Genomic DNA, 11,709 nt, shown 5'->3' on the forward strand with positions numbered 1-11,709 from the left:
GGAGAGATGGAGCAGCTGGGGACTTTAGACCCAGAGAGGGAGAGGGGCTGTGTGCTGACAACTGGGGGGCAGGCTTGCAGGGTATACTCTTCGGTTGTTTGATGATACGTGGAGGGGATTGTGACCATGGCAATGAGACAATATATGATAGGATGAATGCAAAACTAATGTTCTCCCATGTGAACTATCACATTATTTACAAGAAAACATTAAAAAAAAAAATATTTTTTTTCCCAAAAGACACATTAACAGGCAACAAAGTAAAATTCTTTTATTCATTCAACAAACATCTGAGTGTTGATAGGTTCCAAACACTAATTTGGATGCTGGGATTACAAGAATGAACAAAATAGTTAAGCATCCTTAGCCTCATATGTATGAACTTAGATAGGGAAAAGTGCTCTGGGGGTGAGGTTATAAAAGCATGGCAGGACTATAAAAAATATTGTGTATAGGAATGCAATGTTAAAACAGATGATCAGTAAAGATCCCTTTGAGAAAGTGTTATCTTTCCAAACCTGTGGAAAGAGGGAGATTGGTTTTCAGATTTATAAGGAGGAGCATTCCAGCCAGAGCCTAGTACAAAATCCCTTCCAAAGACCTGATGTGCTCTGGAATGTCATGGAGGTAGGCCATTTGGTGAAGAAAAGCAAGCAAAAGCAAGTAAATACAGGAGATGATGATGTTGGGAAAGGATAGGGTACCTGTTTGTGAGGACTTGTAGCCTTCTGGAAGACAGTGGAATTTCACTGAAAGTGAGAAGGGAAGTCTTTGGAGGATTTTTAGAGATGTGACCTGACTCAGGTTTTAAATGAAGCCTACTGATTACTCTATGAAGAATGACCTAGAAGTGTAGTTACTGTAATTTACAGTCTGTATCATTAATGAATACTGTATCATTTTGAGGACTGAGGTGTGCCCGACCCATGCCAGTGTATTTTCAATAACCTCATACGCAAGTGAAAGTCAATACGGAAAATTGTAGCAGAATGGACTACCAAGAAAAACAAACCAACCAATCTGTGTTGGAAGAAATACAGCCAGAATGTTCCTTAGAAGACAGGATGGTGAGACTTTGTCTCTCATACTTCAGATATATTATAAGGAGGGACCAGTCTTTGGAGAAAAACATCATGCTTGGTAAAATGGAGGGTCATAGAAAAAGTGGAAGACCCCCAGTGAGATGATTTGGTCGTGAGGATAGTGCATGAGCGAGCAGTGTGTCACTCTGTTGTGCATAGGTTCATTATGAGTCTGAACCAATTCAACAACACCTAGTAACAACAACAAGCTTCCCCCGGTGATTACTGAATGAAGGAAAACTGAAATTTTCATCTGTAAGGTGTGGGCAATTGTCTCTAGAGACATTAGAAACAGCAGTAGTATGACATAGACTGAGCAATTTTTATTAAAAAAAAATATATACTGCTTTTCAAAACTAACTGTCCTTGGAGACTCACATTTTAATTTGCAGATTGAAGACTTTGAGAAACACTTAAGTTTATTGAACCCAAAGTCTTCCAGGCCAATCATACCATGGAACACATTTTTTCTTGTATTTTGGTTCAAAACAAGCTGGGTTCAAATATAAACTCTGTGGCTTCCCAGCCACATCTTTAAACTGGGATAATGCCACCTTACATGATCTTGGTAAGAATTATAAAAATGTTTGTAAAGCACCCAAAGTAACACCCACCACCAGTGCTACTTTGCTGTGTCCTCTTTTTCATTCTCAAAATCCTAACCATATGTTAACATTAAAGAAATGTATTTTAGTGAGGCCCACTGTTACTGACACTTACGATCCCAGACTTGATCAAAGGGCCTTAGCAATATGGCACCTGGTTTTAGAACATGCATAACGTCTACAAAATACTGAGATGCTGAAAGACATACAGAGTCACAGCAAGTCTATAGCAATCTTGGGTGTTTATCTTAGTTTGTATTTTAATGAGCCTTAGTGAGACTGGAGTGTCTGGTTAGGCAAGGTGATGGGGTTCTATCCCAGCATTTCCTGTAGTGAAAACATTCACACAGGTAATAGCGTCTTGGTCTTTATGGAAGACTCAGAACTTAGGAAATACATCTTCTGCCTGTGATTCATGTTTTGAGCCGCATAATGTTCTTTTTGAAAACAAAAAACAAACAAACACAAGCGAAAGTAGTACTAGTAAAAGGTGCCTTGTTTGCATTTGAAAGAAGCATCATGGAAAAAAAAAAAAAAAACTTTACTCATTTTCCTGAACAGGAATAAACATTTTCATATTCTAAAATCATTCCTAGTATCTTTTCTTCTTTTCACTATTCTAACCCTAAATTATTTCTCTTTCCCTTGAACTTCTTGTTGTTGTTCTTAAGTGCCTTTGAGTCAGTTCTGACTCACAGCCACCCTGTATAGGGTTTCCAAGGAGCAGCTGGTGGGTTTGAACCACCAACCTTGCAGTTACTAGGGTTACTTTAGGTGCTTTGTGAAATATCGTATAATGTCAAATTAAAAAAAAAAATTGAATTATTCAATAGTCAACTCAGTTAATCAATTTAGAGACCAAGGATTGTACAAATTATTTGGCTATGTCTTATAAAAGTTGCTAAGCTAACTGCTGTACCCTGAGGGATGATATCTTAGAAAATGCAGCATGGCCTTGGAGTGTATCACACTGCTTCTTGCCAGATCTACTGACACTTCTGGCTTGTATCCCAGGCTCAGTCTGGTTATAAGACTTCTTGCTAAAAAGAGAAAAGAAAGAAATGCCCTGGTTGGGAGTTTCCTTTGTAATTTCACTCTAGTCCTCCTGATCTCAGTAAGTGGCATCCAGAATCCCTGGAGAAATCCCGGGAGTTCTGCTATTTCCTGCATTCCTGAAGCTAAGCCCATGAAAGATAAAATCAGATCTTAACAACTCAAAGAAATTATTAGTGTTCTAGAACTGTGATTTTCAAAGGAACCTCTATCCACAGGACTACTGGAATGTATTTTCAGATTGCCTCAAACTTCACAGTGAGACATTTTATGGGTTATGGATTTCATGGATTTCAAATTAGATCAAAATTTACTAAATGAAACTTTAGAATCCATTGTCCATTCAGATTGTAGTGATCAGAGTAGGGTTCCTGAGTGCCAGGTAAAACACCTTGCTGTTTGTTGCCCAAGCAATGAGTCTGAAGTGAGTGAGAATTCTATCATACATGTCAGAGTTGCTTGGAGACCTGATATGAGTGGGCACCACATCCATTTGTACAAACTCATTTGTATGCACTGTCACATAGTCATGTAAAGTATCTCATGCATTCTCCTAGGTTATTAAAAATTCAGGAAAAAAGTAGAAAAATAACTTTTGATCCAACCATCTCTAGAAATATACCCATCTGTCATTTAAATCCAATGGCACTTGTTTTTACTTCTTCAGACAAGTTCAAGTCTGCTTGGAACCTATGCTGTTTTTTGTGTAACTCCTGAAAAAGCTCTGGGGACCTGTGGAATAGGTTTATAGTTGCCTTTGGCTCCAGCTTTGTAGTACTGTGGTGGTTTGCATGTTGCTATGATGCTGGAAGCAATAATACTAGTATCTCAAATACTATATGGGTCTACTATGGTGGACAGGTTTCAGTGGAGATTCCACAAGGACTTGGCAATCTCCTTCTAAATAAAAGTAGCTAGCAAAAACCTTATACACAGCAGTGGAACATCGTCTGATACAGTGCCAGAAAATAAAACAGCCCTTCAGATTGAAAGACACTCAAAGTATGGACTGAGGAGAAGTTGCCTCCTCAAAGTAGAGTCCACCTTAGTGCTGGTGACTGTAGTATATTGATGAGTTACCCCCAGAAATTCAAGCCAGGTTCTGAAGAGGACATAGAATAAGAGACAAAATTACTGATTATCAGAGGAATCTTGGTTAAAAGCAGAGAAATTAGAAAGATATTTATTTGAGTTTTGCTGACTATACAAAGGCATTGGGCTGTATGGATCATAAAACAATATGGATAATACTGTAAAAATGTGAATTCCAGAGCACACTTAATTGTTCTCATGCAAAACTTGTATATAGAAGTGAATACTGAATGAATAAAAACCAGGAAAGGTTTGCTTCAGAATTGAATCCTGTCATCATATTTATTTAATCTGTGTGATGAACAAATAATCTGAGAAAGTGGAATGAAGAAGAATATGGCATCGGGATTGGAGAAAGACTCATTAATAACCTGTGGTATGCAGATGATACAACCTTACTTGCTGAAAATGAACATGGCTTGAAATACTGGTGAAGATTAAAGACAACAGTCTTCAGTATAGAATACACCTCAACATAAAGAAAACAAAATCCTCACAACAGGGGCCAATAAGTAACATCAGGAAAAATGAAGAAAAGTTTTTAGTTTTTAAGTATTTCATTTTACTTTGTTCCACAATCAACACACATAAAAGCAGCATAAATTAAATGCCTTACAGCTGCAAAAGACTTCTTTGAAGCGTTAAGAAGCAAAGATGTTACTTTGAGGACTTAGGTGCACTTGACACAAACCACAGTATTTACAATCATTTCATATGTGCGAAAAGCTGAACGATGAATGAGGAAGACCAAAGAATTAATACATTTAAATTATGGTGTTGGTGAAGGATGTTGAATGTAACATGAACTTAGAGAAGAACGAACAAAGTTCTCTTGGAAGAAGTATAGCCAGAATGTTCTGTGGAAGTGAGGATATAGCAAGACTTGGCCTCACATATTTTGGATATGTTGTCAGTAGGGACCATTCCCTGAAAAAGATCATTATGCTTGGTAAAGTAGATCAGTGGGAATAAAAGACCTTTTATCAGATGGATTGACAGTAACTGCAACAAAAGTGTGAAACAGATGAATGATTCTGAGGATAGTGCAGGACTATGCATTGTTTTGTTCTACTGTACCTAGGGTTTCTATGAGTGGGAATTGATTGGAAGGCTCTTAACAGCAGCAACAACATGGACAACAACATTTGCCCCTGCAAAGTCCTTTACTATTTATTGCACATAGATGATGCCATTAAACATTTGTTTGCATAGGTAAGAGTAAGTGAATGAAAGATAGTAGTTAGACACGGTCTCAGGTACATTGAATTTCACTTGTTCTAGATTTAAACAGGGAAGCAGAGTGGCTCTGTATGATAAACACCGGACTGCAAGCTGCAAGGTCAGCAGTTCAATCCCGCCAGCTATGGCTTCTGCATACATAGCAGAAGATACATAGCCTCTGAAAACCTATAAGGGTTGCTATGAGTTGGAATCAACACAATGGCATTTAACAACAATAACAAAGATGTATATACAAATTCTTGTTTTCAGATGCCACCTTTAATGATATTATTTTTAATTGACAGAAATGTACAATTTGGCTGTTGTTGTTGTTGTTAAGTATCGTGGAGTCGGTTCCGACTCATAGTGACCCTGCACAGGATTTCCAAGGCTGTAAATCTTTATAGGAGCAGAACACCTCATCTTTCTCCCACGGAACCACTAGTAGTTTTGAACTGCTGACCTTGAGGTTGGCAGCCCGATTCATAATCACTACGTTACCAGACAGTGGTAAAATGGGCCAACATATATGATTTGGTGATAATGCTCATTAAGGTACTGGACAATGGCTTGTTCCTTGAGGATTCTTCCTGATGAGTATCCTAGGTAATTTTAACTTTCAAGGTTGAATAGAGTAGTTAAAAGGGATGTTGCTTATTGAACCTGAGGGGTATTAATATGGTTCTGTTCAATGACAGTGAGATAGTGAGAACTTTTAGCAAATTTCTGAAAACTCTGGGGAACAATAGACACTCTTATACATAGTCTACTTTATAATTGAAAATGTGCATCATTTGCTAAGTGAAAGTTTAAGATCTTTGTTTAAAATGAATTCAGATTATATGAGAATATGATGGATTATCTCTCTTCCTCTCTCTAAAGTGCCATGCATTAGCTTATATATTTTCTATGACTTGGTAACTTTATCTTAAAAATATATTTTATCCTATGAAAGAAGATATATTGTTTCTCACTAGATATCCTTCACATGGACAAAATCAGTATTTTTCAGCATTTACTGTACATTCTTGTTTTTATTGCTAGAAAGATTTTAGTTGGCATCTTTGAGTTCTTATCTCCAGCTTGTTTACTGGATTTTCAGTCAGTTTAAGATTAAACTATCTTGCACTTTCAAAGATAGGTGCTGTTAACCAGAGTTTTTCCCCCTGAATGGTGATCTAAGGTCACTGGTTATACCAGCAGCTACTAAAATAAATGTAATTTATTTTATCTGCTTTTAAAATTGTATCTTCCATTATGTCATGCATGCACCTAAGGAAATAATAGGAAAGCTCTCACCATGTGCCAGGTGTTTGTAGCGTTGTTGTTGTTATGTGCCGTGGAGTCAATTCTAACTCATAGATACCCTGTACAGAGTTTCCGAGGCTGTAAATCTTTACAGGAGCAGAAAGCTTCATCTTTCTCTGGCAGAACAGCTGGTAGTTTCGAACTGCTGACCTTGCGGTTCACAGCCCGATTCATAACCACTACATTACCAGAGCTCCTTGTTTCATAGATATTTTTCTCTCTACCTTCTGTCTTTAAAGTTTGCCTACTAATTTAAAAAAAAAATTTTTTTTTTTTAATAGCGTTGGCAGGGGCGGGTGGTGTAAGAGTAGTTATTTGTGAGTTTATACCAGCCCTGAAAGTGGTAAAGAAGAGGTTAAGCTGGACCAGGCAGGATTTTTTGAAGTCTTTGACTGGGAGGTTCCATTTGGAGAAAGGTGCAGGGGAGATAGAACTGGGGAGAGAAACATGGCAAGTTCTCATTCGTTTGAATTTTAGATTTAGAACAGTATATTCTCACCTGAGGGCGCAATCGTGTTCCCCTGACTTGATGATGGAAATATTAACGAGCAGAACTTGCCTGACAAGCGTCTGGAGAGTGTAGAGTGAGGCTTGGAAAGGACCACGCGGCCCCTTTAAGTATTCCCGGGTCGAGTAGGAGAGGGAGGAAACTGGGAGCCGCGGGGACGACTGGGGAAACCCACAAGCTATCGAGCTCGTTACGGGGCAGCTAGAGAGCAGAAACTTCAGACGTAGATCAGGCTTAGCTCGGGTGAGCAACGGTGGTCGTCACCCCCACCCGCTGCAGCATCCTTCTCTCCCCTTGCCGCCACCTCAGGGAGGTTGAGGAGCACCGGAGCCACCGCCTCTCTGCAGCAGCTGAGAGCCGGGGGTGCGGACAGCTACCCCTAGGAAGTTTAGGCTCTCGTGTCCCAGCCGCTGGGAGTTTGGGGTGTTTTGCTCGCGCTCGCCCCAGCGGGCTAGGGGCCCGTGGCCATGGTGGCCGCCGTGCGGGACTGCAGCTGGCGGCGTTCGGAAGGAGTGCGTGTATCCGCAGACCTGCTGCTGTCTCCAGTGCTCTCCGCATCCTCTAAGTGATGGGAACAAGGACCCGCCCAGGCAGCCACTGTCGCCGCACCACCCCTTTTCTCGCCCCCTTCGCTCAGAGTCACCCAGGCAAAACTCGGACGCCCCGAGCCTGTCCTCCGGAGCTGCTGCCTCTGCTTTGGCTGCCGTCGCCGCCACTTCGGACGGCTAGCTACTGATTGCGCTCGCCGGTAGACGGAGAAGCACTTTTTCTCACCATTCTTACATCTCAACTTTGCCGCCGCCACCGCGGCGCTTGGGCGCACTGTGTGGGGGCGCACGCCGGGAGGCTCGGGAAGACGGTGGAGGCAGGAAACGGCACAACTGCTCTTCTGCTTCGGCTCTTTGTTGTTCGTTTTGGATGGTCCCTAGAAGTGGCGGAGCCGCCTCGGAAACTCCGGTGCCGAAGGAAGCAAACCTTGGAATTGTTAGTCTGCATAGGACTCTGAGATACTGGCAAGCGTCCGGAAGGGTCGAGGAGTAATTGCTCTGAAAACTCCTGGCGGATAGACTCACGTTGCTTATATTAAGCCTTTGTGTGTCGTGTGGGTGGTGTGTGGCTTCATAAATTTGGGGACCCCATTTCTACACCCTCCTCTTGGCATGAGACTGTATACAGGATCCACCCAAGGACAATGATCGCGGAGCCTGCTCACTTTTACCTCTTTGGATTAATATGTCTCTGTTCAGGTAATCCGCGTCGTCTTTTTCACATTTGGTTTCTCTTACAAGCCCCCTTCTCTACTCTAAAAAGCAAACTTCCAACTAAATGTCGGTGAGTCCCCACTTCTAAGGCCGAGAGGCAAGCTCTCTAAAGGCTTTGGAGGGGCAAATATCCCCACTTTGCACTTCGGGTCGCCTTTCCCCCTATCTCCCAAGAACTCCCCACAAGCCTGCTCGCAGACCTCGGCTTTTTGCCCAGTTCAGGGTACGCCCGTATCACTTTGGGCAGAAGCACATCTGAGTGCCAAGGGTGGGAGGAGGCAGCCATTGGCGATGAGTTTGGACCCCCGGGTGTGTGGAAGTGATCTTCGTCCAGGGGCTGGTTCCTTCTGTTTGGGAGATGTGCGCCTGGGGATCTTGCGGCCCGGAGACCCACCAGGATTCCTTAACCTGATCTTCCCATCTGCCTGCCCCTCCTCTTCTGAGCGCTAGGGTTTATTAGTAGTTGTTTTATGTAACCAAAGTCTGTAATTAAATTCGATTGTGAAGAAACTTCAGGAAATAACTCTTCCTACGGTAGGATATAAACTAGCCACGCTGCATGGCTAGGTTTAGAAGGGAAACGGAGGAGGTGGCAAGTATCTGAGAGGGTACAGTTACTTGTTTGAGAATTCTCACTGGCAGCCTGGTTCAAAAGGAAGGCTGCATTTAGGATTTTTAGGATTAATGAAAAAGTATTAAAACTCTCTTTATAAAATGTGGGAAAGATGTTACACTAGAATCCCTCTGATTTAATAAAGTTCACTCTGTATCTACACCTACATATCGTTTTCTTATACTCCCCTAAGAAATTTTTACTTTGAGTGAAGTGAGCCACGATTTTCAACTTTTCTTTCTTTTGGTAGATTCTGGTTTCAATAGAAGTTTAAGGATCCAATTTCAGGCCTTAAAACACACACACACACACACACACACACACACACACACACACAGCTCCTTAGGGAATTTTTATAGCCTCATACTGAGCTTCAAGTTGCATCAGGGCCTATACAGGTTAGAGTTATTCCATTTACATAATTATGAAACTATTTTGAAAGTATTTTGTGATCTGCAGCTATTGTTTCTGTTTTGATCAAGTATTTAAATTTTGCAAAATAGTTATGGAATATGAAAAGAGACAGAGGGAGAAAAAACAACAACCCACATTCACTGTCTAATGATAGCAAATAACCTCCTGAAAGAATTTTGCCCATGAGATGTGTTTCTTGACTGAAAGTCACAATGAACATTTGCAAGTAAACTAAGCTAGACATTTATTAATTTGTTATTCCTTTGAAGAAAACAGAAAATTTAAGTTTCAACCTAAGATATTTCAAATATGGCAGTGTATAGAAGAGTAGATTCACTCTCTGGGGCTACCTTTTCCCATTTCCAATTTCCCCTTTCTGTAATGTTGCTCTCTTTTTGGTTTGCATATCTGAATGATTGAATATACACACCCCCACCAGCCTAGTTCTGATAGGTGCAAATCAAAAACATTAAGATCTGATCTCTCTATTTACTTCTCTTTGCTTGATCTCCACCTAGTTTAATTTACAGCGTCAGATACCTTTGAGATTATTGTTGATTCACCTTCTCAGTTAAAGTTTATTCATGTGTGTAAAGTGAAGTGTCAGTGTGATAAATGGCTAGAAGGACAGATTACTGAAGATAGGGGGATTAATGGTCATTAGTCACTGTTTGAGCTGAGTTTGTCTATGTTGAGACATTTTATCATGGTTGTAGATTAAAGATACGGTCACACTAATAGGGTATCACCAGGTCTTGTTAGCCTGTAAATTCTGTGTTCACATGGAGAAATGTATTGCCCTATCAAATTTAGTAATTTGATTAGTAGTTAATATCCAAGGTTTGTAATTTGAATCACTGTAAGCCTTATTTATATTCTTAAGAGCTAAATTGACTTCCGGACTCATCTTTCTAATTCAATTTTCTATTTAAATCATTGATAGTTTTTATAAACCTAAGTTTTTCCTGTCAGTGTGTGTATTTGGTCTTCCCCCCAGGCTCTGGGCCAGAGGTGTCTTTTGGAGGTACTGCCTCATGTTTAACCTTAGGCTTTTCATTAAGTATCCAATGACTTTCACTCATGCTCAGAGTCTGGATTTGGGAGGTCAGTCAAATTATTGGGCTGCTAGGGTGATTACTTGACAGGTTGCTTTTTCTAAAGCAACACTATTGATTTGAGTAAGACTTCACAGAACTCAAATAAGTAACTTAGAGTTAGAAGTGCTAAAGACACCTGGCCAGTGAATGAATGAAGTTCTTGAAAGATTGTATTTCATGTGTTGCCTCAAGCCTAAGATCACAGTTCTATCACTTGTTAATGGAGTATATTTAGGAGAAATGTGGTGAACTTAAATAAATCAAAGGGGGTGGTAACACACCTACAACAAGATCTAACCTGTAAAAAGCAACTGTTGGTTGTCATTTCTTTTTTGCTTTATCGTCTTCTTTTTAAACTTGACCGCCAGTTTACATAAATTTTAAAGTTTTTTTTCAAAACCTATTATAAACTCCATTTTATTGTTTAGATGTCATATGTAATACCAAGTAAAGTATTGTGTTTAAGAGTATTTGCTTTTCTAGCCTTTTATTCATTAATCTAATGCTATAATATATGTTGGAGTCTTGGTATGATGCTGTAAGATAGGCACTGGACAGCTCACTACAAGGTGGGTGGTTCAAAACTTGGAAACTCTATACTTGATTAATATGAGTTGGAACTCACTCCATGCATTTAACAACAACATAATACATGATAAAATTTTTGTTCTGTGTACTATAATTTAGAGAAGTGCTTATTTCTAAAAGGTGATCTTTATAATTGGTGTGCAAATCTCTTTCTAGGGACAGCTAGAGATTTGTGGGAGGATAGGAAATTAGCAGGGGAATGGGTAGCAACTAAAAAATTTCCTGTTATCTCTCAGTCTTCTGAGAGATAATGGTGTCTTCTGTCTTCAAATTACTAAAATTTGCATTCAAGTGAATAAGTTATTGAATTTCAGTTTAGGATGAGATATGAATTTCAAATAAAATGAAAGAAGAAATTCACTAGCCATTTATCTTTTTTTTTTTTTTAACAATTTTCTCTTAGGAAAAGGTTCTTTTTTAAAAGATAAATTTCACTATGTGAGCTTCTAATCTCTGCTCACTGTCTCTCTCTTTGGTAATAGTCTAATATTCCTAGGTAACTGTAATAATATCTGGTTCGCTTTTTGGTTAAGTTGTTGACTTTTAAATTTATATGCTTTAGTACTACTAAATATTTGACAGCATCTACTTTATTTCTTGATAATAAGCCTTTCATTAATATAACACATATATAAACTGTCTTAGTAAACAGTGTTTCACTAAAGTTTGTCCTTAGTCTTTGTTATGAAAATGTGTGAGTTAGTGTTGCTAAATCCTGAAGTTAAAGCATATAATGACATGTTATTATTATTTATATCATTAAGTTTATATTCATTAGGTGTCTTCTTAAAAATGCTGAGCCACAAGAATAAGACTTGAAAGAAACTTAGATAAATAATTTACTAATGAGGATCATAAGTGGTCAA

The 11,709-nt window shown here is 39.5% G+C and overlaps 1 protein-coding gene and 1 pseudogene across 3 annotated transcripts in view; both read left to right on the forward strand.

Moving 5' to 3' along the window:
• LOC102836205 overlaps positions 1-7,187 on the forward strand; it is a 133,721-nt pseudogene extending 126,534 nt beyond the window's left edge.
• ROBO1 (roundabout, axon guidance receptor, homolog 1 (Drosophila)) overlaps positions 1-11,709 on the forward strand; it is a 1,434,915-nt gene that overhangs the window by 842,680 nt on the left and 580,526 nt on the right. For 2 of the 3 annotated variants that reach the window (XM_006866439.1, XM_006866440.1), the window contains exon 1: positions 7,050-8,116. The exons of the other annotated variant lie outside the window; for it this stretch is intronic. In XM_006866439.1, coding sequence (XP_006866501.1) covers positions 8,062-8,116 — 55 coding nt within the window. In that variant the 5' untranslated portion in view covers positions 7,050-8,061. Of the gene's footprint in view, positions 1-7,049; positions 8,117-11,709 lie in introns of those variants that run through there. 3 annotated transcript variants of the gene reach the window in all.

Source organism: Chrysochloris asiatica, unplaced genomic scaffold, assembly GCF_000296735.1.
Source record: "Chrysochloris asiatica unplaced genomic scaffold, ChrAsi1.0 scaffold00091, whole genome shotgun sequence".
NCBI classification, from domain to species: domain Eukaryota; kingdom Metazoa; phylum Chordata; class Mammalia; order Afrosoricida; family Chrysochloridae; genus Chrysochloris; species Chrysochloris asiatica.